Source organism: Scomber scombrus, chromosome 1, assembly GCF_963691925.1.
Source record: "Scomber scombrus chromosome 1, fScoSco1.1, whole genome shotgun sequence".
NCBI classification, from domain to species: domain Eukaryota; kingdom Metazoa; phylum Chordata; class Actinopteri; order Scombriformes; family Scombridae; genus Scomber; species Scomber scombrus.
This window is the reverse complement of record NC_084970.1, coordinates 31291819-31319795: the sequence shown is the minus strand read 5'-3', so window position 1 is coordinate 31319795 and position 27977 is coordinate 31291819. Positions and strand designations below refer to the sequence as shown.

Here is a 27977-nt window from a genome sequence, read left to right as displayed (position 1 = left end):
ACGTTTTTAACCTGCTTTTAAAAATGACCACTGATGTGGCACCTCTGACTATTTCAGGCAGGGTATTCCACCTGCGTGGGGCATGAACACAAAAAGCTGCCTCCCCTTCCTTAGTTTTTGTGCCAGGAATAAATAGATTTCTGCTGCCTGTGGATCTGAGGGTTCTTGCTGGTGTGTAACTGATGAGCATGTCTGTATGTACTGAGGTGCGAGGCCATTTAAAGCTTTGTAAACCAGGAGGAGGACTTTGAAATCAATTCTCGCCCTGATGGGCAACCAGTGTAAAGATTTAAGAACGGGGGTGATGTGTTGATATTTTTTTGTTCCAGTGAGAATACGTGCGGCTGCATTTTGAATGAGTTGTAACCTGTGAATAGCTAACCTGTTTATACATTGAGTGAGGGACTGTATGGGAGATAAATCATCAGGATATAGTGAAATGTAGATATATGCACATATATGCAATCACACATTTTAAAAGCTGGTATCCTCCAAATCAAGCAAACCTGACATCTCACCACAAAGACTATGTCCATACTGAACTTTAATATGAACCTCATGAATAAATTAAGAAGAGTCTGTTGTCTAACTGAATTATACAAACTTAAATAAATAAAACCAAAAATCTTCTTGAACTTTACTTAAAATTGGCATGTAAACCACACAGCCTTCAAACATCTCCTTCATTTCTTCTTTACAAAAATCTTCATAAAGAAACTGTCACGACTCCTCATTCTTGTTGTTGTGTTGTTCACTCTCACTGTGGCTCTACTGTTCAAACATCTACTGTTGGGGGTGATACTGTTTTTCCCTTAAAATACGTGACATTACTCTTTTCTTCACTTTTCTGCCATTAAGTTTTAAAAAATGACATATGAAATGTTTTTCATCAAGTTTAGTAATTCATTGTACATTTTCAGATCTTTAATGAGCAATAGTGTAATCTGAGATGGTCTGGTAGAAACCTCCCAAATAGGTTTAAAATTTGAAATCTAAACACTGATAACAAAAGGTGAACAAACCAAAGTAACTTCCCCATACCTTCCTCATCAAAATGTAGTCATATTTAATTTTCATTCTATTTTATTCTGCTATGGTTTGCCCCACACTCTGTCCTCTGACAGGGCAAATTTATACATACCAGGAAATGCGGGTCATACAAAGGCACCTGTGTTCCTGCTGTTACCTTATAGGAGGGCTAGGATTAACAGAGAAAGGACAGGACACCTCCGTAGAGACTTTGTTTCTCCATGATAGACTTGTGAAATAGAGACCAGTCTAAGGTAAGAAAGCCTTTAAACAATTTTATACTCCATTTAAAAAAACAACAACTAAGTGACCAAATTAAAAACAAAAAAAATGATGTCCAACAGTTCAAACTAAAGCTACGAATATATTGCAAGTTGAAACATCAATTGATTGAGTGTTCAATTACTTTTTTTCAAGAATAAGTAATTCAGTGGGGCAACATTTGATCTATGAACGTATTTATTCAAGGACTCTGTCTCTTTAAATAAAAAAAAAATAATGCTGACGAGAAAGTAGTCACGCTGGAGGAGACTTCCTGTTTAAGGGTTCACCTTCAAGATAAAAGTGAACATTTAAAACCCTTCTTTTGTTTTTTTTTTTGTATTTGACTTTAACACTCGTCTAGTGAAATAAATTACTGCTAACAATTGATTGGTGGGGCAATGTGGCCTTCACTTTTAGTCATATGATGTGTTGGTTTAGATAATATATTGATCAAAACTTCATCAAAATCAAATAAGTGATCAAATCAGTCACAATATATTGGCATATAATTCATGTTTTAATATATGCACAGACAGACGTGACTGCGTGTGCGTGTGCGTGTGCGTGTGCGCATGTCACTGCCCATGCAGCGCGTGTGAGAGAAAGAGAAATAGGAAGAGAAAGAGGAAGCGTCCTGTTGCTCTGTCTTGCTTCCTTGATTATTACCATTCGCCCGGATTGAACCACTGACCTTCTGGTGAGGGAAGACTTAAAATTGTGGTTGATTTTTAAGCCATATATTTTTCTTGTGTCTAAATGTTTGATTGATACAATGCAAAACAGATGGATTTTCGACTTGACTTGCAATAACTGTGTAAGCATCTACCTCTATATGAGGGTAATAGACTTACAAAAATACATTACATATATATAATACAATCGTTTCACTAGCAATAGTTAGAGTTGCATTTAGAGAAGCAATGATTGGTTGCAGTTGGTTGCAGTGGTGTTTATATATAAATACATACAGTACTAAGGCTGTCAAAGTTCATTTTAAGGCGTTTATTAAATTTTTACTCGCGATTAACGCACGCACGTTGTGTTGTCCTGGCCTGTAGTTTGGAAATAAGGAGGCGATGCAGCACTAACGTTTTGGATAACAAGCTGATATTGATGTTCTATACACAAGACCAGCTGTGCAATTATTTGCATTATGGAGTACGTCCAGTCCCAAATACCAAGCAGCTGATGCAGAGAGACTGTTCCTGCTCATCAAAGAGAGAGAGAGAGAGAGAGAGAGAGAGAGAGAGAGAGAGAGAGAGAGAGGGCTTGTACTGATTTGCAGGTGTCTCTTTCACAGTTTCACAGCCCATAGTCTACTATGTCAATTTGCCTTTTTATTTTTTAGAACCTTTATTTAGAACAGCATATAATCAATATTTGTGTCCATGTTGTTCCTTTCAAAGCAAATAAACGAAAACATTTTCATGGAACTAGATCTGTTTTCTTCTAATAAAAAAAAATATCTTCAAATCCTTAACTCCACAAACCAATGGGTGACGTCACGGAGCCCGCTTACTCATTACTTTTTAGTTTTTCCTCAGGGTTGATTGGCTTTTATTCTGACGATATCAAACCGGAAGTGGTACTGTTGTGTTGCCTCTGGCGGAACTCAGCAGTCATGTTTGTATCGTGTACTTAGCCCTGATGGTCTTTCGCTACATAATAGCTCTTTTAAATGCTCCAGTCTTTTGTTCTCTCTCTGTGTAATCATGAACAGGACGCAGCTGAAGCGGTCCAACATCTTGAGGATGGCTCTGTCCGGCTCGGGATCGATGGACCCAGACGAACACGGAGAGACTTTCTTCCTCCGAGCTCTCAGGATAGCAGTTGTGGTTGTATTGTACTGGTTCGTCTCAATAACAATGGTGTTCCTCAACAATTATCTGCTGGACAACGGTGACCTGGACGCACCGTTGTTTGTGACTTTCTATCAGTGTTTGGTGACTGTCGGGCTCTGCTGGGTCATGCAGCTCATGTCCAGGTTGTGTCCGCCGGGAATGATCGACTTCCCGTCGGTCAGATTCGACGTGAAGACGTCCCGAGAGGTGCTGCCTCTGTCCATCGTGTTCATAGGCATGATCACCTTCAACAACCTGTGCCTGAAATATGTCGGAGTGGCTTTCTACACAGTCGGTCGCTCCCTCAGCACAGTGTTTAATGTGCTGCTCTCCTATGTCGTCCTGAAGCAGACCACATCTTTCCAAGCATTACTGTGCTGTGCTGTCATCTTAGGTAACTTCCCCCTCCTCTCATGGATGTGGGTTTTATGTAGTTCCTCTAAAGCAGGGGGGTCAAAGTCATTTTCATTCAAAGGCCACATGCAGCCCAATTTGATCTCATGAGGGTCATATCATTAAAAAGATGGAAGGAAGGAAGGAAAAGTAGAAGGAAGAGAAGATATGAAGGAAAGATGGGAGGAAGAACAGATGAATTAAGGAAGGGACAGGGGACAAATGGAAGGAAGGAGGGGAAGGAAGACAAGACAGGAAGAAAAGACGGACGGAAGGAAAGAATGGGGGACAAATGGAAGGAAGACAAGACAGGAAGGAAAGACGGAAGGAAGAAAGGGAGGAAGGACAGATGGAAGGAAGGAAGAGAAGACAGGAAGGAAAGAAGGGAGGAAGGAAGGAAAGACGGGAAGAAGAAAGGGAGGAAAATAAGACAGGAAGGAAAAGAAGACAGGACAGAAGGAAGGAAGAAAAATAAGACAGGAAAGAAGGGCCGGACTGGACCCCTCGGCGGGCCGGTTCTGGCCCACGGGCCGCGTGTTTGACATTATGCATAAGGGCCTTTTAAACACATTGTAGTTGGTTTACACCACTTATATGTCAGTGAGGATCCACTAATATTAATATTAGGACTGGGCTATCAAGACTAGGTATCATCTTAGATTTGGGATATTGTAATATTGTGATGCATTACAGTAAAGTGATGTCATTTTCTGCACTTACTGACTTATAGCTGTAATATTGTTAATCTTTACCCACATGGCCATTATATCCACTTTAATGATTATTATGAAAGTACTTATATTCATCCTTACTGTATTTGGTCAAAAATATAGTTATATTTGATTTTGTCTAGCCCAGCCCTACTTAGTAGCCTATATATTAGAAGGTGGGATTTAAGACACAGCTGTTCTATTTGCATGTAGTTTTGGGATGGTGTACCTGATAAACTATCAACTCAGTGTATATGTACAGATGTCCTTATGTCATTTGTATTTGAGTTATTGATGTACAGTCATTTATGATTTTCCAAATTATCCTTGGACACTTTCTGGAGTCAATGGTTGTAGAAACAGGGTGGAGGTTTCTGGCAAATTTCCACCTGCTTCCAAGGTGTATAGAGAAGGAAAAGAGTCTGAAGAAAGTCAAAGCTCCAGCAACACTTGTAGTATAGGAGAACTTGATCAGTAGACCGACGTGTTTCGGCTTGCAGCCTTTATCAGGGCCTTACATTAATGCTTAGATAAAGTAAAAGACTTTCTTGGAGTCATGGTTGAAAATGATCAAGTCAATGAGCAGTGTTCAGTTACTGCTGAGGTATAATATTGAATAACTTTGACTTAATAGTTTCTGGCATTTATTAAGCAAAAGGGAAATTCTAAATTACTATTTACCTTTCATGGGATCCAGCTGAATGGATCTGGCATTTTTCACAGGTTTTATATAACTGCAAATTGGGTATACTTAAAATTTTGACTATTGGTTGTCTTAATAAAACAAGCAGTTTGAGCATGTTTCCTTGGGCTTTGGGAGCTTGTAATTGGCTCTTTTCAAGTATTTCCACACAAAATAATTGTAAAACTTAATAAAGAGATTTTTAGGTAACCATCAGCTGCAGCCTGAGATCCAACCAATACTCCAATTCTCACCTGAACTCAATACCCTAAATATAACTATTATTCTCCTGTGTGACTGATAATTTAACAAGTACTATAATGTAGGTTAGTATTTCAAGGATACAATTTCCCTTGTCTAGTGTTAAACATATTTTATTGTGTATTTTTGGTTCTCAGGTGGATTCTGGCTCGGTGTGGACCAAGAAAGCATGACAGGGTCCCTCTCCTGGTCAGGCGTCTTTTTTGGGGTGCTGGCCAGTGCCTTTGTCTCTCTTAACGCCATCTACACAAAGAAGGTGATGCCTGCAGTAGATGGAAACATCTGGAAACTGTCCTACTACAACAACATCAATGCCTGTGTCCTTTTTGTCCCACTTATCCTTGTGTTTGGAGAGTTGGGTCATCTCGCAAGCTTCAGCCGCTTCACTGACCTCGGGTTTTGGGGCATGATGACGCTCGGAGGAGTGTTTGGTTTCACCATCGGCTACGTCACAGGCCTCCAGATAAAGTATACGAGTCCACTCACGCACAACGTCTCAGGGACTGCAAAGGCCTGTGCTCAGACTGTTATCGCAGTAGTGTACAACTCTTCTAGTAAAAGCATGCTGTGGTGGACCAGTAACATGATGGTTCTTTGTGGCTCATCGGCCTACACTTGGGTCAAAAGCCTAGAAATGAAGAAGACTCCCTACAAAGTCCCTCAGGATTCAGCCAAGGAAAAGCTGCTGCCAGGAGAGAAAAGCAACTTGGGAGTATAATGTTTTCTAACTAGGTTTTCACTGAGAAATTTTCAGTTCTGATCTTATCATGAAAATGTTGATTTTGAGAATATAACCGATCAGGTGTTGAAGTGATACATGCAGTTTTTACACTGACATTGATTGAGTTTAATCATGCTGAGGGTTTATACAGTCTCATGTAAGGTCAAGGTGTTTGAAGTCATTTGTGTATTTTATTATTTTTATTTAAAGCTATTTACATTCATTTGGGGCCTTTTTATTATTACTTTAAAAATGACTGAAACATATAATAATGTGTCTTTTATGGTGTATGCTACCAGTGAAGGAAAAATCCTGTTTTTATTCACAGGGAAGATACAAGACATTAACTTGTATTTGAGGATTTTACGCAATTTAGAAAACTTTTCTACACCCATTGTTTAATTATAGTGATAATAGTTTTATTAGAGGGAATGGCAAACCCTAAAAATTGCTGCCATTTTTTATGAATGTACGTTTTTATTTTGTTACTGCTATTCGGCTAGCCTCTGGCTAGGAACATGTCCGCTTTCACAATTATGAACAAAGTCAAGAGAGAGAACTTTCATCAAAAAAATCACTCCTTTACACTGATGCAGTTACAAACCTGTTGGTCATTTACTGCAGCACATCGTGACATAGGCTTTATGGAAATATATTTGCATTTCAAAACTAAACTGGGACAGACTGAAAGAGAACATTGTGAGGGTATCTACTTAGAAGCCTCTCATATTTCATGTGTCTTCTTACATTTGAATTAGGGTATACTTGCATCAGTATCTTTACAACAGTAGATTGCACTCCAACTGAGAAGTCTTTGTTTGCACTCAGCATTCACTCTTAACTTATGGTATAATGTGACAGGTAAAGGTTTGGGTAAACCATTGTCTGTATTCCAAACCAATGTTTTGAAAGATATTTGTCACATTTCAGAAACAGCTCTACAGCTTATGCAAAATAAAACATTAAAGATGGTGTACAACTCAACTATTTCCTTTTTCTTTTGTTTTTGTTATAAGAGGAAATTATGTCATTGTGCTCGCTTCTTGATGTGCTTGTTGAATAATGAAATTAGAGGTCCATAGAGCTATTTTTGTGATATGGTATTCTTGTCAAATAAAACATCCATAATTTATATACATTCCTTGTGTCAATCTATATTCTCTAAATGCAGATTAAATTCAGAGACTATATTATTAATTATAAATATTCAAATTTAATTAAAAAATGATTCATAGCTGGAAGAAATGTAGCATTAAGCTAACGTGAATTTAACTAATTGTACAATTTCACAAGGATTGAATCATCAATTGGTAATGATGGTGATGGTGATGACAAACCTTTTTTTTTCTACCGAAATTTGTAGTTACTTCCCCCAAGCCTAAAACAGCAATAAATTAAGTAGCAATGGTAAATGGACTCTCCTGTTTTGTGGAGTAATTAGTTCCTGATGGCGGAACCTTAGGCCAGCTCAGCAAGAACTTAAATGTTATTGATGAAATAAGAAAAGACTGCATATGTAAGATGTTAATTTCAATAGCCTCAGGTCAGGTGTCCTGCATAGTGATAATAGTGTTGAACTTTAACGATCTTGTTTTTTGAGATATCTGGTGCATCTAGCATCGGATCATATTTTCATTCGTAAATATTCATGTCCGTTTGGATTCCATTTGAAGTTGGTTACCCCCCAGTGAGACTGGAAAGGTATTTTATTGAGTGGGATTAGTGTAATTTATATCGAATCACAATGCACCTGTTTGATTAAATGTTTTGGTTGTGTGTGTGTGTGTGTGTGTGTGTGTGTGTGTGTGTGTGTGTGTGTGTGTGTGTGTGTGTGTGTGTGTGTGTGTGTGTGTGTGTTAATAATATATCTGCAAATAGGCTCACTTTGAATTTATAACTACTGTTAATAACACCTGTTATTTCCTCTGTGGGCTTGTATGGCACATGTGAACCAAAGCAAGAGCAAAAATGACTGATGATGTAACCACACCACATCAATAGATTCCACTGGTTCACAGTAATGTGCCTTTACCCATCTTACAGTATATACTGATCCAAACCACAAACTTGGACAGAGCAAAACACAAATAGTGACATTAATCTAGTTAAAGGCCTTCTCAGTGACAGCAGTAATGCAAGATGCTGAGAAGCCACATCCCCTGCCAACGTGTGGAATATTAAACCTCTTATTTGCAGATAAATGTCCTGGTATGAACCCACTTTATCTAAGTTGTTAAGAAAATAGTTATACAAATAAGGTGTTATTACATAGTATGTATCAAAGACATAATGATCTTTTTCATTCGCATTTCAATGATTTTAGCAAGTCACCTACTAAAAGACCAAAATAAATCATTTGCAGCCTGCCTTTGGAATTCATGGAAATAGTGACTTGGCGCATAGTTGCTGGCCTACATTGATTAGTTATTATATAATCCAGCAGCAATATTAACAGGGGAGCCAACGTGTCCTGAAAACACTAATAAAACTAGTTGGATAAGTGTTTTACCAGGTAACAGAGATTTATGAGTTACTTTAATTTCAGACTTGGTCTGGACAAAGATTCCTTTTCTCTGCATTAAGGGACTATAACAAAATAATTCTGAAGAAAAAAATCAATCCATTCTTCATACATAGAATATTTTGATTTTTACAGCTTGCTCTAGATTTCACCAAATACCTCATTAACTTTATTTGGATCACAAGCCATAACCCTGTTCTTATCATGTAAACCGGGAATTGAATGGTATTTTCTAATTGTTTCAGTCTTTGTTTTCAAAGTATCTTTTTTACCAAAAAATACAGTGTCCTTGCAGTTTAGATTTTATAACCAACACATTGAAATTCTTTATATGTACTGTAACTTCATATGTAAGTGGTTTAGTGAGGTTGAAAGCCCTCAAATTTTGGATTAATTGAAGACTCAAATTAATATATTCCTGTTTTTTGTGTGCACGTTAGCATACTGACATTAGCATGTAGCCTGAAGCACCACCAAGCCTGAAAGAGCTGAGTATAACTGCAGATTATTGTTATACCATCTCACATTGTTTGTCTCTGTTATATGTTAATCTGAAAATGCTTATTTTGAAGGCAAGGAGTATTGTATATTTTCTATCTCTGCAACTGTCACTACTTCTTAGTTTAAGATTACACCTGCACAGGATTATTTATGATATCAAGATGTGTCAGTGAGAGGCCCCCATCTCTGTCTCACTTACGCCAATGAGTAGTGAGCTTGGTTTTTGTGAACATTGGATGGAGGTAAGGAAGGTCAATGCATGTTGGATCAGGGTTGGATGGGAGTCTCTGGCCTCCAAATGGAACACTGAGGGTGGATAAAAATAGCCAACAGAGTGCCATGGGTAATTACATGAACTAAAAAACATTGGTCTCTGATGTCAAGAACTCATTTCAACAGTGAATCTGGCCTTCTGACACTGATGAAAGTTTTATAACTGTGTCATGATGTGGAAAGCATAATCCCCCCCACCACCACCCCTTGGCGTTCACTCTCATGTCTGGTTGAGTCAGGTTCAACATGACAGGAGGAGGCAAAATCCTCGGCAATGAGTGGCAGTTCAAAGGCTGCAAGAATCATAAGAAGTCATTCATATTTTCTGTATATTTGTCAGCTTGAAGTGGTGGTCAAAAAATATGTGAGTTTGTTGATGGAAGAGATAATCACTACTGGGATATTTTCTGTTAAATATCATAAATATTCATCTTCTGTCCAGAAGCATATTTTCATCTTGCCATCAGAGTTGCATATGCATATAATGCCCCCTGTAGGCTACAGGGTGAGATTACAGTGTACAACCTTGTGATTAAATATACCAAGTGCATTGCTGTGTATCCACAACTGAAGGCAATGATTGTATATCCTCCACAAGGCACTTTTAGTGTAACAATGAACATTGATATTGTTATTTAGACAGAAAGAGCCATAAAAGTTGTATTCATCTAATTATTTTAACAAAAAATTGAGCCAAAGTACTGTATACACAATTTTTGCCTGATCTTTGTATTCCTCAGCATGTCCCACAAAAGGATCATACTTCATCAGCCTCACCAGTGCTATATTTTCAGGGTAAAACATTATTTATGTTGACTTCTGAACTTGAAGGCGTGGGACTACATTTTGGGGTTATTTTTAAGCAAATATATGGTTGAATGACAGCATAGTTGCATGCCTTGATAATTATTTCCTAATGTATAATTGAAATGCAGCTAAGTCTTTATGAGCACCCTTGGCTCTAATTACAGCTTTCCGTTTTCTTTGACACATCTGTAATTTTCTCATATTTCCCCCCCTATTTTTGAATCCTGCATGTACGTTCATATCCAGTCAAGTTGGACAAGTTTTCACACTACCAAGCCCAGCTCCAAATGACACACAGATATTGACTAGCCAGTGAGTAACGTCAGGAATTGGTGGATACCAAACCAGAATTTAAAAGAGAGTGAACATTTGACTTATATTGCTTTGTATCTGCTTGTGTTTAAGTAGGCTATTATTTGCTAACAGATTAACCATTGAACTTCATATGATAGTATGTCAGGGCCATCGATTAAGCTTTTGGTTACTGTTTCAACAGGAAAATTAAGACATATTTTCACTTTCCTGCCACCTTTACCTGCCATCTGCTTAGTGAAAAGCTTTCTAATAATCCCATAAGTAAATGGCTTATTTATTTTAACAAAAAGGAGACATTTCTCCATTTATAAAGAAACACTTAATCCTTATTTTCCCCAGAAAATATGCTATTGGTGGTTTTAACAACAATGATCTGCATATTAATGTACTGTAGATCACATTGTTTCTTGAAATATGTAGCCAAAAGTCCCAGAATCTCTGTAACATCCCCCTTAGGAATATGAATGTTACAATACTGGTATTAATACGCAGTTTAAGTCATGCTGTATTTGTCAGTACTATCAGTCTCAATCTGTCCACTTACCACCTGCTATATGAGAGGAGATATCAAAGCATGGAAACTGCTATGTTAAGGCTTAGGTAATGGAAAAGAAACCTTGGATATGAAATGTGCTGTGACGAGTCTCTCAGGCTCATTGCTCCTGGCAAAATCTATGGAGAATGACATCATAAACACTTCACAGGGTCGTTACAAAGGACATCTGTTATCTGTCTTACAAGAAGCTGTGAAATTGTCATGTCCGTCAGGACATGACAGCTGGTGGTGAATCATCAGTAAACACATTTGACTTTATGCGTATGGCTTTTGTTCACATGGCTTTTGAAATGTTGGGTGGAAATCATTTTGAATATTGAAGCTTCACAGATATTTACTGCTGTTTAAAGTTTCCTTTAAACTTCTCTTAGTAAACTGACAGATGGAATTATTTATTTCTCCCCCTGGACTTTCAACATTACTTTTCACTGTTTTACTCATTAGCATGTCTTTATTTTCCTCAACTGCACTTTCCACTTCCTTTGCCAGTAAGTACTTTTCCCTCGTTACTAATGCAAAGCATTTCACTCATTCTGACAACGAAGGCAGAGAAACAGGAGGTATCTGTAGACTTTCGTGAGGGAAATTCAGGCTTTTACAAATGAAAACATTATGGAGGGAAAGAGTTAAAGATCTCTGTATGATATGCTGGGATGGGGAAAGTCATCATCACACAGTTACGTCACATTTTGAGCAGACAAGGAAGATATCTGGGTAACACTGGGCTAGTCCTGCTTTCTTGGAACAGACTTGGAAGTTTAACTTTGTGAGCTTGGCAGCAAACATGTTCACTTTCCTCATGAGAAAAGTGCCAATGCCCAACCCTCTGGACCCCAAACACTACTATTTCCTACTCATTTTTTCTTTCTGTGTAACAGCTTGGCCACATGGTAAGTAAAAAGTATTTTGTTTGCAGCTTGGTATTGATATCATTCTTACTGTATAAAACTTTGTAGATAATCTTAGTATCTCTTTTTAACTTTTTTCTGAAATTGTTGTTCTAACAAGATACATACTTAGACATAGACTTGCTGCGTAACAGTTATTTCATGCACAATGAGTCACTTCTGCTACTAAGACTTCTCTCGATTCATGCTACAGACTCATATGCGATGCGTCTCAGTAAAATAAGAATACCCTGCATCTATCCTATATACACCTTCTTCTGTGGCAATACCAAACATATACTGGACTTATCAGTTCAATGTCACATACATTAACACTGTTTAAAGCAGGTTAGGGTTTAGAAAACAAAGCTAGCATGCTCAGAGGGGCTTTGGAACAAATTTGAATCCATATTTGCATCCCAAGCTGCTCAAAATTATACATTAATGTAAGTCAGACTGCACAGGGTGAGTATATGATGGTATTTCTAGATGTGAGATTTGAGTTACATACAGTATACAGTCCAGCTTGAGCTTGATAGCATCATCTGCCATAAGATTGTCTGCCAAGATGAATTGCACACCTCTGCAGCTGCAGGTTTTGTTTTGTTTTTTTCATATATGCCTTATTAGATAACAGGTACATATAAAAGGACATATTCACACCTTAACTCTATTGTTTTGTCTATAACCACATGTAGAAACAGAAATATGTTGTAGCAGTTGAACAATGTTGGTACAGAGACCATATATCTTATATTTTGACCACATTCTTTGAGCTAAAAGAACCAAGGGTCAGGAGTCAGAAGCGAACATTAAGATTGTTGCCAGTGTCCTTTGCTCTTATTCTACAGCTCTAAAAGAGGACAACTGCCCGAGCTCTAAGTGGAACGTCATGTGTCGTCCGTGTTGCGAGTACGACTTGATCCAGTGTCGGTGCCCCTCAAAAGGGTCGAAGGTTGGCTACACTGTTCCCTGTTGCCGAAATGCTCTGGATCAGTGTGACCCTTGTATCATTCACCCAGGTATAGTTCACCCTTATTTCCACTTACAGATATCCTTTAATCTGCAGTAATATGTAGGGTGCTTTTTGTATCTGATTTTATTTTAGTATCAGTCCTGCTATCACTACTCGTGCTTCTCTTTTAATCATGAACGAGAAGCTGCTGCTGTCTCACACATCAGACCATATTCCCTGAGCCACGCCTACCAGACACTGGGTGTTCAAATTAACAAGTGTTAAACCTTTGAGTTCGAGCAAATTATCGTGGTGTTATCGGTCAGCGACGAGGAGTAGCAAATTAATTTGAAAATTTTGCAAATTACTTTATTACTTTTAGGTTACTTTTTCCATCTTCTTTCTGCTTTTGTCCTGTCCAGGCTGCAGTCTCTTTGAGAATTGCAAAACCTGTCACAATGGAACATGGAAAGCCAATGATGATTTCTTTGTCAATGGAAAGTATTGTACAGAGTGTCGCCAAGGCTGGAGTGGAGGAGACTGTAAAAGTGAGTGTATAATGTGCCTCTGGTTAATTAAGGCCCTTTCTTGCCACAGAATGAGCTGAATGCCCTGAATCAAGATGAAATCTGACTTAATAATATTAAGTAGTCCTATGATGAATGTGGTATTATGACTGACCTGATAAGATATGAATTATACTGTACATAAATATCAACAATACTTCTATAAAAAAGTATAGAAAATGACTGTTATTGCCTTCAAACTTTGCTTTTGTGACCAGGACAGTGATGTTTTGAAATTGACCTATTCCCAGTGGGAAAACACACCCACATTTTCATTCACATTAAATCAGAAAAAAACAACATGATGAATCATCAGATATGATGATGGGAGACTATATTTGGGAGCTGATTCATGGAAGTGATTTACAGTATAATTGTAAATGGAAAACAAAAACGACAACAACAACAACAAAAACTCTTCTAATTATTTTTTGGTCACTTCTGTATAACGTTTAATATACATGTTAATTTTGACCCATAGGTTGCTTTTTCTGACTTGATAGGAATGAAAATATGCAAATTTCACCATTTTCCTTTTGGAAATAGATGCATTTTAAATATAATTGTACAGGTCACAAAAGCAAAGTCTGAAGGTAATGATGGCCATTTTCTAGTTTGGGGCTATACTCATAATCAGTGCTGTGGTCCAACACTCTAGTTGTAATACACTATAAGGACACTTGGGGGCGACAATGCTTTGTTGTTGAATTTCATCCAGCTCAGTGGTTGCAGCCATGGTGAACTGAAAGTATCAGGTTGAATTTCATGTTCTCTAAAAATACTGAAATATTGATGTTGGTAATACCTATTTTTTTCCTATTGAGAGTCTGAATAGCAGCATTTTACTACAACAAAACTATACCTAACCAGTTTAAATCAAATGTGTACATGTACAAGCTCCTAGCAGCATTATTCTATTAACAAAGGGACGCAGACAGGTTTTCATGCTTGCCACTCCCGTTATTCACCCTCGTGGTATTTTTCCATTCTTTATTTTTTCATTGCCTGAGGGGAAATCACTACTTGGATGCCTGTCTTGTACTCTAATACTTGTTCTGTCAGTCTGACATGCACAAGGGAAAGAATGGGGCTTGTATGCAATTCATGTTGTCCTACACAACCTGTTTAAAGCATGCCTAGGACCAACTAACCCTGCATTCAAATTAATCAGGCTGTATTATTACACTATTTGCTAAAGGGACAATGTGTACAAAAATGTTTGTGAAATGTATTGGCAGGATTTTCCCTATCTTGTTTTGCTCAGTCCTCTGAAGAAGACACATGCCAGCATGAATACCAACATTATTTACAATGTGAAGGTAATTACAGTTCTCTTGTGAGTAGCCTGTGGAGGTGTCATTCATCGGGCTCAGGGTCACATAGTCCTGGAGAGTTACCCAACAAATGCCCAATGTGAATGGAGAGTGCACGTTGAGAGGGGCAGCAGTGTTGAGCTGAGGTGGGTCTCTTTTTTTCAAAGCTTTCACATAAAATCTTTTTTTTTATTGAAATGAAACAAATATCTCAGATAGAATAAAAAAAAAGAACAGCCTTAATTTGTAAAGTCAAGTGTTGATGATCAACTCGCTCTAAATGATAATGTGTTTTTAAAAGGACTGTGGAAGCTAAGGTGAAAATTGATGAGATTTCACTGTCTATGTTTGGATTAATGAAAGGGCTGATGTTGTGACTAGAAGAGGTAGGACTGATAATAGACTAAAGTCAGGGTGGGGATCTCCTTAGTTTTAACAGAAGCTGCGCATTCACTGCTTAGTTCTCTTGTTTTTGTTTCTTTCCAAGGGAACTTACCTGGTGTAACAGTATGTTTGAGATCAATAAAAACGTGTCCATTGGATATGATTTGATTACCATAAAATACAGCTAACAGCTTTGAATCTAGAACATAGATGGATGTAAGCAGACCTGTAAAAGGTTTTAATCACTGCATTTAATGCAAGTGCTGCAGTGAACTTGCTGTCCTAATGTTTTGTTTTTGTGTGCTGGGTACTACTGTAATTTTCCATCTGCAAATGGCTCCTTGTGGGATCAACTCAGTATCAGTCTGTCAAATGATGTTGAGGTCAAAGCACAGTGGATTGACAGCCCTGCATGAGCTCACATAATTGGACTTTTTGTTTACACAGTTCTTCACCAAAAAGATCAGTGTTAGGTCATTTGTTTTGGTTTGACCAAAATAGGTTAAATAAACATAACTTTCTTGTTATGCTGCAGGTTTTCAAAGATGAGTCTGGAGTCTGACCATAACTGTGGTTATGACTACGTAGAAGTGCGTGACGGTGACGATCTCAACTCCCCTGTGATTGGACGGTTTTGTGGGGATCAGCTGCCTCCTCCAGTAAAAAGCTCCAGGAACATGTTACACATCCTGTTCACCTCAGATGGCTACAACAACTTTGATGGCTTTGTTCTGACTTTTCAGGAGAGTTCAGGCAGGTATAACATTTTAACAATGTGAATGTGTTTTACATATTGGAAGTGTGCAGCGTGTGTAGGTTAGATAGAAGCACTAAATAGTGTAATGCAATCTTATACCTCCGAATAATAACTTCATTATCAAGGTTATGGTCGGTTTTTGCTTTGCAATATTACTGTATTATATTGCATTATAATATACAGTGCTGCTGCTAATTTTTAAACTCCATGTGTAAGAATCAGCTAATACATTGTTTGAGGTGGTTTTCTCTGTGGAGTCCATAGCAAAAGAATAAGAACGTATCAATGTCATGTTCTCATTCATATTTATATCTACTTTGGATACTTATATCATAAATAAATGATACTCTGTTGTGTGTGCAGTTTCCTTACACAGGGCAGTGATGTGAGACGGACATTTGGCGAACAGATTTATTATACTCATCTCACTCATTTGCCCTCTTTGAAGCAAATCATGCATCTATTTTGCATCAAATTTATCCAGTATTTTTCCTCACGGACTCTTGCTAGCACACCTAAACAGCCTAAATGGATGTACAGTAAGGTCCAATCTCAGTTTATATGTGTACTGTATATATATTCATCAGGTTATATAAAAAGGTAGTGTTTTTAGAGAGGTGGCAATTAGAGGGTCCAATTTTGTCTTGCTTAGGTTAATTTTAATGGGACACTTAGGTTAAAAACCTATACTGTAATTAGGGCCATTGTTCTTTTGACTATATATATTAATGATTTAAAAATTAGCCTGCTCATGTACCCTTTATTTATGCAGACTATAATGCATTCAACTTCTGTACAAAATAAGTTGAGCATCTTTTTTGGAGCTCAAGTAAGAAAATGTCCAGATTTTTTATTTAATCCACGTTATACTGCATGCAATTAGATGAGATTTTGATAACCAGCTTTCATGCGTGGGAGGATATGACATTTAAAATATTAAGCCAAATTTGTCAAAATGCTAAATTCTTGGCCTGGAAAGCAGCACTTCTAAATGCTCCCGCTAGGGCTACAGTTTAACAGCATTTTGATTTTAGTGTTTCCCTCAACTCATCAAAAATGATCTTAATAAAAAATAGGCTTACTCTGGTTATATGCAAATTGCCTCCCTTCTTGGGAGATTGTCATAATCTCTTACTCAATTATTCAAATTGTTTGACTTAGAAAACTGTAAGTAATGTAATTTCTGGATAACTGTTTGAATATAATAATTGTGTAGCAAATTTGCATTATTGGTTGCTACAGTGAAGGTTTGTCCTTCATTTATAACAGCCTCAAATTTTCTCCACAATTTTCAGCTGTCAAGAATCCATCATGTGCACCCCCAGAGACACCTGTTAATGGATATTTGCTGCCTGTATCTGGCCTGAAGGAGGGGCTTGTATATAACTACCAGTGTCACCCACCTTACACACTGATCGGCTCCCAGCAGAGGACCTGTATGCCCAATTGTACATGGAGTGGCACACCTCCCACATGTGTAAAAGGTACTTTTTCAACAGGTGGCTTCTGTTGTTTATTTCTGGTGTGTGTACAGCATAGAAGTCATATAATGCACTTATTGTTGGGTTTGTTTTTCTCTTCTCTCTCAAACATTTACTCATACAGTCCAAACAAACATGGTCCAGTGTTCCCCTCTTCCCAAATTGCTCAATGGCTACTATGAACCTGCTCCTGACACGGCTGAAGGTGCTCAGACAGTTGAGTTTTTCTGTAAAAAGTCCTACATTCTGACTGGAAACCATGAGAGTACCTGCCTCTCTAATGGATCCTGGAGTCACAGACCACCCAAGTGTGTGAGAGGTAGTTATTTTCAAAAATACATTATGGTTGGTAAAACATTGTTCCACAAACAAAGTAAGCAATTTTTTCACTTCATTACAATGTGAGGATGGCAAAAAATGTCTCTAACATACAATAAGTCTTATTATTTGTTTCCCTAGAAATTCACATATCCTGACATATAAAAAGTAAAAAAATTTCAATTAGAGCACTATTACTATTACTTTGTGAGGGAGCTGGATTCAACTTGTCAGGTTTCATGTTATGCACTTCCTATGAGGATTATTGCGTGATCGCGTGATCTCGAGACTCCAGCTACCTCGCAAGGTAACATTGTGATAGACGATGATAGACAGTCGGTTTATCCAATCACCTGCAAAGTATTTCTTTTATAAAGAACCTTTTTCCAAGGACAGCTTCTCATATTTTTTATGGTTATACAAACCATCTGGTGCATCAGGTTACGATGAGGAGTGTTTAGTAAACAGGGCTATTTGTTTGAAATGATGGATCGATAATGGATTTGAATTATTTTTTATAATGGATGTGTTTGTCCCTGATATTTTATTCATAGAATTATTATTGTTTACTCTGAGTAACTCACCCTTCTGCTTGCAATTATTCATTTTACTACTGTAGAACTGTTGGGGTTTCAAAGACCTACTCTTGTGCACTAATATTCACCTGTTTCATTCGTCCTTTTAGCCTGTCGAGAACCCAAAGTGTCTGCACTTGTGCGGAAAAGTGTTGTAAAGCCACACCTTATATCCAGGTATTCACTGTGACAATGTATGTGTTGTGTATTTTTACATGGTTTAAGTCAGATTAAAGCCACCATGTGTGGGTTTTTTATGTTATTTTGGCATCTTTAGATTTTCAAAAATGTAATCCCTGTGAAACTGGGTCCAGTCTATTTGTTGTCATTCATGTTAGTTTCCAAGATTGGATTATTGAGAGGAGGGCAGCAGCAGCAGCAGCAGTGTGAACCTGTGCTACTGGGGGACACTAGAGCCAGAAATGTTCAAATTGTACACATGATGGCTTTAAATTACTGCAGGATTTGAGTTAAAGTCTGTGGATAAGATAAGTCACCCACCTGCATGTTTAAAAAAAAAAAAAAAAAAAAAACACCTGACATTATATAGCTGACTGTAGCAGCAATTTGTGTCTTGGAAACGCTTAGCTCATCGAGTTTTTCCTTTCACTGATGATGGCATAGAGATGTGGTTGAAAGCTTTTGAAAATGTCCAATAATTGGACCTTGTGCTAAGAATGATCTAATCTTAATTATCTTTTAAGTATGTATCACTAATGTTTTGTTTGTTTGTTGTCTGTTGTGGATGTAGTGACAGTTTACCACATTTATTCACACATGTGCACATGAGAAGCTTATTCTCTAAATCTATTCTCTTTTCCACAGAGATAATCTAAACCAAAGGCTTCGCCTCACATCCAGGTATACCATGCATGACTTGTTGTCCGGTGGCTTTATTCCATTCGCCTTGGATAGAAAGATCAATAATAGCGACATTGCTGTAGAAGAACTTCCTCGTGGCTTTCACACAGTCTACACGAGCATCGAATACAAGTGTGCCTCACCCCTCTACCACCACACCGGAAGCTCCCAACGCACCTGTCTGAAGACTGGCAAGTGGAGTGGGAGCCATGTCTCCTGTTCACCAGGTGAGAGCAGCAGCAGTTCAGACCCAGCTAGTAAGAGAAGTGAAACCTGAGTCACTGTGAAATAAACAAACTATTGATAGGAATGATATACTTCAAATATTTCACAATGTTCCTGTTCCTTTTCTTTTCCATGATTCATTTTCTATAATTAAAAGACTAGCCAACACGGTGTACCTATTTCTGGTAAATTCAAATGACTTTGACACTGTCTTTCTCTTCTCTAACTGTCATCTCCCCACAGTGTGTGGGAAATTTGACACTTTCAGCACACACAACCTCACAGACACTCAGTGGCCATGGCATGCAGCCATCTATATCCGCTCCCCTCCTGATCACACCACAAGCAGCAACAAGCCCCCTGTAATGACCATGTCGGACCAGCAGGGGCCCTCAGAAGAGTCCACATTCTGGCACCTGGCCTGCAGCGGGGCTCTGCTCAGCCAGCGTGTCGTCCTGGTTGCGGCTCACTGTGTGGTTGGGAAGGACAAACAGCAGCCGCTTCACCCAGCTCATGTGAAGGTTGTTGTAGGCAGGCAGTACCAGACATCCAACGATTGGATGAAAAGCCTGCATCTCCTCCAGGTACAATACATCCTACTTATCAGAAAGTCCCAACTAGTGTGTGAAAATACTTTCTGTTGAAATCATATGCAGATCTTTTTTCTTCTTTTTCTTGTAGTGTTTTGTTGGTTCAACCACAACAAAATACTGCACGTAGCCTAGTCCTTTCACTGTAAGCATGGATTCAGAGATTTGGTATCTGAATGTCTTCTGCAGGTGAAAATTTGTCTGAAAGGAATGAGAATAGTTGTTTAAATTGCGGAAAAAATCTGGAAAACATTTTCAGCCAAATATGCAACCTCAAAGCATCGCATTGTTTTGCACCGAAAATGACCAAAACCATGCTTCTAGGTGTCTCTTAATGGTTTTGCATCCTGTATTATGTGTATTTCAACAACCTTTTAGTTTTCATACAGTGCATGAAACTTTCCCACGATCGCAAGATCAACCAAACAGCAGATTCAATAAATAAGTATTAAGCAAGGACTCTTCATTAAACAAATATAATCCTCTGGATAGGTTTTGTTTATAAAAGGTACAGTGTGAAATCCTAAGACATTTAGATGTGCACTTAAAGCTTTACCAGGATATGAATATATTCGGCTTGGATATCAAATATTTGTGCATCTTGACGCATATACCAAAAAACAAGAATTTATTGTGAAATCAAGCTTTCTAAGGTATTCTGACGTCCAATTTTCTGTCTTTATGTCACAACAGGTTTCAAACATTTTGGTGCATCCAGATTTTTACACTTCAAAAGACTCTGATATGGCTGTGCTCAAGCTTAAGGACAAAGCCAAGATCAGTGAGCATGTGTTGCCAGTGTGTTTTCCTGAAACACAAGGAGGAGAGGTGACGTCTCAGGAGGCTTTTACTGTGAGGTGGATGTCACCAAATGATCAGAAGAGTTTAAGCCGATACACTCCCTTAAGCCAGACGAAACTTGTTGAGTTTGGTGATATTGCTCAATGCAAAAGAGAATTTGCTCAAGGAGGTGCACATTCCACAGTGCTCAATCAGAATACACTGTGTGTCATTGGCAAACCGTCCAGTCCTCAAAGCCCTTGTCCCATTGTTATCCCAGGTATTGCAACCACACCAGTTGTGCTTTCATCCACAAGTGGAATCTTGTCTGGTCATGAGGAGACTCCGGGAGACCCGAGGGTACGCTGGCAGTTGCTTGGTTTGGAGAGTTTCATCTACAAGGAAACACACTGCCACCAACAGACTTACACAGTTCAAACAAAAATAGCCAACTTTCGAGACTGGATAGAGGCAAATATGAAGTAGAAATTAAAAAACAAAACAAAACAAAACAAAAACTCATTTAAAAGCAAAGAGATGATAGAAGGGAAAGTGGAAAGTTTCTAGACAGTTATAATGCTATGATAATTGTGTACCTGCTATCCATGTCAATATCATATGAGGTGAGAACTGATTAGCTGGCAATCCACTTGTCTGTCTTATGTGTGCATGTTATTGTATTTGCATTTGTATTGTATACGTATTTGCATCTGATAAGGCTAAATCCAATTCAAACAACTCATCAAGTGCTTGTTCACATACACACCCTCATGAATGTTATCAGATACTTTGGAAAAACTGGATAAAGATTTTTTAAGAATAAAGAAATGTTCCAGATGATATTTTGAGTGTTTAATCTATATCTCAGCACTCCAACCAGGTAGTATATGATATTGTGAATTTCATGACATTATTCCAAGTAACAGAGACATTTCTATGTTTTTTTAAAAGTACTTATCTTTTGGCACTGTGTGCTTAAAGCTGTCTCTAGATCCAGGCTTAAATCTTAAGGTGACTTTGTAGTCAAAGACGCAAGCACAGTTTGTCTGCAGAGAATAGTTTTATTTTATTCACTTAAAGTGTATTTATTTTTTTCATTTATTATGTATGCTTTATCCTCTTCTGGTCGGATTTTCTCTGTGAAAAGAAATTGAAGTTACTATAGCTATCATAATTTAATTTTACATAATACTTGTAAAGACTGTTTTAAATAGAAACCTACAGAGTGCTTTACAAACAAAAGAAGTCTTCAGGAAAGTCAGAGTACAGAGTTTCTATCTTGATTTCCATCCAGCAGAAGTCTCTGAGGGCAAATCACTGAATTTCTGCCAGTTTCAGGCCTTTGACCTCTTACGTTTCTGAGAAATCCCAACAGTGATAAATCCTCATTTGCAATGTAAAAAGCATTTGTGTGCAACTAAAATCTTTTTTTTTTTTTTAACTGACAATAAGTTTTTTTTTGTTCATAGTTTTCAAGCATTATTCTTCCATCCAGATTAAGAAAAACAGAAATGTTGTTTGGTTGTTAAAAACCAATAACTGTAATTATAGTTAATTGTCTCAATTTGCATTCATTGCCAAGCTTTGCATGTGTGCACGTGCAGGGCAGTACACCGTGCACAAGCACCATGTTAATTTGTCTCAGTAACTAAGTGCAGTACGTGTGTCTGCAGCGTGTTTGCATGTGAGTTGATGCGTTCGTGAGTTTCACTGCAGACTACCCGACATGTGTTGTCATTGAGAAACACACTGAGAGGATTTGCTAAACTTAGCTCTTACTCCTGAGACGCAGACACCCGCTGTGCTCTCTGCGGCTTTGTGCAGGACACCCGAGCCTGGCCAGTTAAACAACGAGAAGCTCAGTGGTCAGTCTCTGCAAAGTTTGCAAAAGAAATTATTTGTATACAGTAATCTGACATGCATTTCAAGGAATACATTTCTTCATTACACAAAATAGGTTAACATACATAAGTCAAGACTGGAGAGTGCATTCAAATTCAGCTGTAAACACACTGATGATTGTACTTAACATCCAAAAATATGGAAAGGAACCAGAGCAGCAAACATTTGCAAATGATAATTCATACAAATAATTACAGGTGCTTTTAAAACAGTATCATTTTTACATGTAATTAACTTAATGTGCTGGGATCGTAATGTTTTGTACTCGCAAAAGTCTCCATCGTACTGCATAATGTCATGATGCTAAAAATGGGGTGAGAGTCTGCTAATCTATTACTCTTTAAGTGAGGGAACACCCCACCCACACCTGAGAGGAGGTACTGACCTCTCATCTCAAATCTGCACGCTCTGTCTGCGCATCAGTGCGCACACTGTGCATGTCCAGGGAAACTGTATGTGTGTTTGCCTAGGTTGCAAAGGGGGAGGTGCAAGAATCTCTATACCTTACAGAAGGAGAGGAGAAGGAGGACCCTGCTGCAACACCTGAGTTATTTATATATTATTTAAGTCTTAATTTTGAGTGCTTTAATTTTAAGAACATTTGAGGAAGACAAACCTTTACACCGGAGGGAAAATCTACTAATCTATAGAAGACAAGACATCTACAGGTGAGCATATTTCTTTAAAGATGAGGTTGATAATAACACTATATTTTCATAGACAAAGAGCATGTACATGAATGTGCATGTAAACAGGTAATTACAAGTAACTCGTAATTTAAAGGGGAACTATTGTGATTGGGACAGAGAAATGATTTCCCTCAGGGTGACCCAGCATTCATCCTCTCTAGCGTCACTCAGCAAGCTGATGGTCCTTGAACTGAGGATGGCTGCTAGATTAGCTATTAGAGATGATTAGTTACGATGTTGTCAGTGCTGTGACCCAATTCTAAGCATACCTGAGTGTATTGGTTATGGTTTGGTTATATTCCCACTCCTAAAACTGAATAAATGGTTCACTGGAAGTCATTTCAGGATACTGGCAAAATACCAGAGAAAACCATCAGTACACAAAGTCTAGGAATAAGCTAGGATGGTTTTTATAATTCTAGAAACATAGCAAGTAAATGTTGTGAGTTAAAAGATTAATAACTTTACATCTCAGGACAGGAATAAGTCAACTCTAGCATTTTATGGAAGTGACAGTTTCTTAAAGCAATGCATAACTGCTGGCCCTTGGGCCACATATGCATCATTAGAGATATGGCGTTCTGTGAGATTCACTCCCACCACACTCCCCAAGTTGAGACAAGGCTGCAAAAGGATGAAGTTCAAAAGAATCGCCTGAAGGAATACACTGTAAATCCTGAATAAAATTAACTAGATGTGTTGCACATCCGACAGCTTTTTATATCATTCCGACATAATCACATATTTCTACAACTTTTAAAATCACAGTAAAATAAAAAAAAAATGCATTTTGCACATTTTGCTGCATAATACACAATGTACTAATGTACTCTTACACAGGGGATTTGGAAATATTCACTTTTATTTATTCTCTACACTTTCCTTTCTATCACACACTAACTCTACTGAAACAATTAAACTAGTAAAAGAGAGCCTGAGAGTGTGAACATCCTTAATCAATCAAGCAAATAAGTCTCTTACACATATAAGCACACTTCACAGGCACACTAGACAGTAGATATCTTAATTACATCATATTTTTCAGTAAAGGTAATGCATGCTGTACTTTCCCAAACTAACAGGCAGCCCTGTAAAAATCTGCTAAAGCTGGAGTCTGCCTGCCTTAATCACTTCTGCATCAAAGAAAACTTGTGGAGTTTTCTAACTAAGTGGAAGCCCTGAGGAGACATTTTATGTTAATTCTTTAAAATAACATGCTGTCCATGTCCAGCTGGTGTCCACTACATCGAACAAATCATTTTAACCATTTATAGGAATCCCTTTTCCTTCATCTCATATTGATTCCACAGGGGTCAGTTTGAAACTTGCAAACAAGAGTTAAGGTCAGGAAGAATTATTTTCACCTATGTAAAATGTTGTGAACAATTTCATCAGTATTTTATTGTGATTTGTGTTTTCATGCCTAAACACATGAAAATAAATGTTAGATTGTACTCATTTGTTTTCATTCAGCACTAAAATGCTGTGCAGCACAATACATGTTACCACACATCACACCTTGACACATAATTTCTGTAGGTCAAACATGTAGTGCTGCAAATTACACTGTAATGACTAATTATAACCACACAATAGAAGAACTGTGCACCCTCAGACCAGTTTTAATGTGAGACACACATTTCAGCTTGAAAACCTTCATTTGGGTCATCATAAAACACATATTCTGACACATATTTTGCAATTGAATTAATTCCTAAAAGGGTTAAATGCTTCGTAGTACTATACAATGAAATCTGCATCTCCTCCCCAGGATTGCCAATTTAAAATGCCTTTTAAGTAATTTAAAATTCCACCTTCTCCATGTGCCAATTCACTGCCTCAGGCATGAGGCAAATTATTAACCTCTAAATGTGCAATTACTCTCAGTAGGAAAAGGAGCCGAATGGCTGAGAGGCACTGACAAGACCTTGACGTGTGCCATTCTATAATTTTTAAATGCTACCACTAAGTTCACTTTCCTTTTTAGGCCTTTGACCATGAGTCATGTGAATATAAAAGACCATAGTGCAGGACATAAAAATATACCATTTCTTCACTTCAGCAGCTTGTATAAACTATATAGCGTTAGGATTAGGTCATCATGGGATCATTAAAGAGAATAATTCTGTTTAATTCTGTTTTATCTTGACTTGGCTCTTAAATCTGGTACCCATTAAATGTATAATGCAGTCCTCTCCACTTTGGCAGTGATGTTCAGGCCTCTGAAGAAGATATTTTGCCTCTCAGTCCGGTGCCCATAGACTCAAAATCTACCTGGTTTTGAGGATAGTTTATAGAACTGTGGCATTTCAGTGTAGAAGCAATCGGAAAATCCATCATAGGTAATTAACCATGTCATATACAAAAAACAAACAAATACTGTATTCTGAAAATGTTGTTTTATTTTTCATTTTTCTAGGAATTAGATGTGAAGATCAATATCAATATTATCTCTATGCATCCACTACATGTAGCACCAAGACATATTTAGCTTACTGGAATCAGGACGAAACTAGCTAGCCTAGCACCATCAAAGATGCCTTCAAAGAAACCCAAAGCTGTCTCATTTACATATTGTATGTATTTTACGCGCTTCAAAAAGCAACACTGTAGTTTACAAGCATAGCAAAGAGATATCTCACAGCCACATTGTGTACAATAGCATACACAGATGTTTAGCATGGGTATGTGCAGCATTTTATAACTCATATCACTCTTGTGAAGTTTCTGATTTAACCTTACTCGAATCTGAACAGGAGAATACTGGTTGTATTGGTGGCTTGCGGCTAGTTAAAAAAAAATACATGTCTTTCTTTGTGTCTTTTTGGGTTGATGCCAGCTGTTTCCCTCTGCTTCCAGGTAAGCTAAACAAGCAAATCTATTTTGAAGGAACAGAGATAGAAAATATAAATCAATATTGATCTTCTCTTTTAACCCATGCGAAGACAGCAAACAAACATATTTCCAAAAGAAGTATCACACGTTAGTGTGTTGAATCATCCTAAGTGCACGATTTTGCTTCAACAGTCCTTACGCTGCGTAAAGAAGGAGAAAAAGACTGAAATGAGTGAGTAGAGACAGCATTTCCTTTCCATTCTCAAGTGGGGGACATGATGGCAGAGCAAGTCAAGAGCTACTTATTGGATCTGAAATGTTTTAATTGTAGGTCTCCTGCATTGACTCACAATCAGGAGGCGGTGCTGAGCTCTGGCTTTGATCCAGCTGAAATCCTGCTCTTACCAGACAGATATCATTAAAATCATCATCGAAACAGGGATCATCTGCTCTGCATCATAACTGCAATCTATTTATGATGCAAAACAGTAGGGCTGGGTTGCCGCAGTATTAGCTGGAGACAGCACTAACTTTGTATAACTTGAGCATCAACCTGGTCTTCTCTCAGTGTATATGTTGAGGTCAAATGAGTAAGGAGGAAAGGCCAAAAAAAAAACGACATTCTCACAAAGTTTAAGACATTTAATCTAGAGATGTGTGTACATGGACACAATTTTTCTATTTTTTCTGTGGAATTTGTGACTCAGAAAACATTACACATCACTGTTAAAAAATAATTATGTTTTATGATGTGACAACACTGTGGTTAAGGTCTGGTTAGGTTTACTCACAAAAAAACACTTGGTTAGGGTTTGGGAAAGATCATAGTTTGAGTTAAATAGTACTTTCTTAAAGTTAGGCAACCAATGTGTCGTCAAGGCAACATAAACACCACAACAAAAAAACGCCTTATGTATCGAGCCATCCATCCAACCTGCCACCTCCACCTTTTTGGCTGCTTTTCCAAGGAAGAAAATGAGTGTATCACAGATGATAAAAATATACCCTGATGAGTTTAATATTTTGTTCCTAAAATGCCCCAATCTTTGGTTTCATGAATTCAACTGACGGAAAATGTTGGCAATGTTTTTGATATCTGCTCTTTAAAGATAACAGCCTTGGTTGATGCACACAGTTCATTCCTTTTTGCATCTTATCAGATGAAAAACTCCACATCACATACAATGGTACTTTAACAATCAAGGGACAATGAATAAGAATACATTGTTACTTCTGCGTCATCTTATAAAATAATTAAAGCAGTTTGAATCAGTATTCATCTGCCGTGTACATCATACTGTGTATCTATCAAGGCCAATAAATTACAATAATTAGCCTGCTTCGCTACAAAACCCCATCTCTCTTAATGAGTCATTTAGTCTCATTGATTTTTCAAGACTTTTTCTCCTAAGAAGCAAGGGGTTAGACAATTCAACTTTAAATAAATGCCAAGGAAACAGAACAACTACAGCTGAATACAACTAACACTAATGACCTTGAGAACAAAGCAATAAATATTCCCCACTTAAGGTTAGAGCAAAATGACTATGTACAAAGGATATTTGTAGTGTGAAATTTTGCAGGTTCACTGAAAAAACATGTTGTAATTAAGTTAATAGTTAAATATATCTGTGTGGGAAATGTAACATATTACAATTCACTTATTCCTTTTACAGCACCCTAATTAGTATTTACTTGATAAATATGTGGTAAATTATTAATTACCACTGGCAATAACTAGGTATAGGGAAACTATAGCTGAAATGCTATAATAACAACCTCCACTATTACCCATCAACTCAACATAGTACTATATAGTGTGACTGTTTTAGGTTGGTAATAACTCAAATATAATTGCATACTTTGTAAGAAAATAGGCAACCAATTCTTAGAAACACCTCCTCTATAAGCCATCAATTAAAGTGTCAATTGTAGTGTATCTAAGGTTTATCTTGGTAACAGCCCAAGTTTAATTATGTTCTGTC

The 27977-nt window shown here is 37.6% G+C and overlaps 2 protein-coding genes across 3 annotated transcripts; both read left to right on the top strand.

Moving 5' to 3' along the window:
• Positions 1-1975: 1975 nt before the first annotated feature.
• On the top strand, positions 1976-7019 carry slc35c1 (solute carrier family 35 member C1). 2 transcript variants are annotated; one of them, XM_062416661.1, is made up of 3 exons: positions 1976-1990; positions 3014-3528; positions 5318-7019. In XM_062416661.1, the coding sequence occupies exons 2-3, from the start codon at positions 3045-3047 to the stop codon at positions 5896-5898; spliced, it is 1065 nt and encodes a 354-aa protein (XP_062272645.1). In that variant the 5' UTR covers positions 1976-1990; positions 3014-3044; the 3' UTR covers positions 5899-7019. The 2 variants fall into 2 exon arrangements, with proteins under 2 accessions (XP_062272645.1, XP_062272654.1); XM_062416670.1 differs by lacking the exon at positions 1976-1990 and having other exon boundaries at positions 2911-3528.
• A 4639-nt stretch (positions 7020-11658) lies between these two features.
• pamr1a (peptidase domain containing associated with muscle regeneration 1a) lies at positions 11659-21396 on the top strand. Its single transcript, XM_062433915.1, has 11 exons — positions 11659-11764; positions 12613-12783; positions 13139-13264; positions 14627-14741; positions 15515-15732; positions 17032-17220; positions 17342-17536; positions 18221-18287; positions 18936-19198; positions 19440-19780; positions 20480-21396. The coding sequence occupies exons 1-11, from the start codon at positions 11659-11661 to the stop codon at positions 21050-21052; spliced, it is 2364 nt and encodes a 787-aa protein (XP_062289899.1). The 3' UTR covers positions 21053-21396.
• Positions 21397-27977: the final 6581 nt, after the last annotated feature.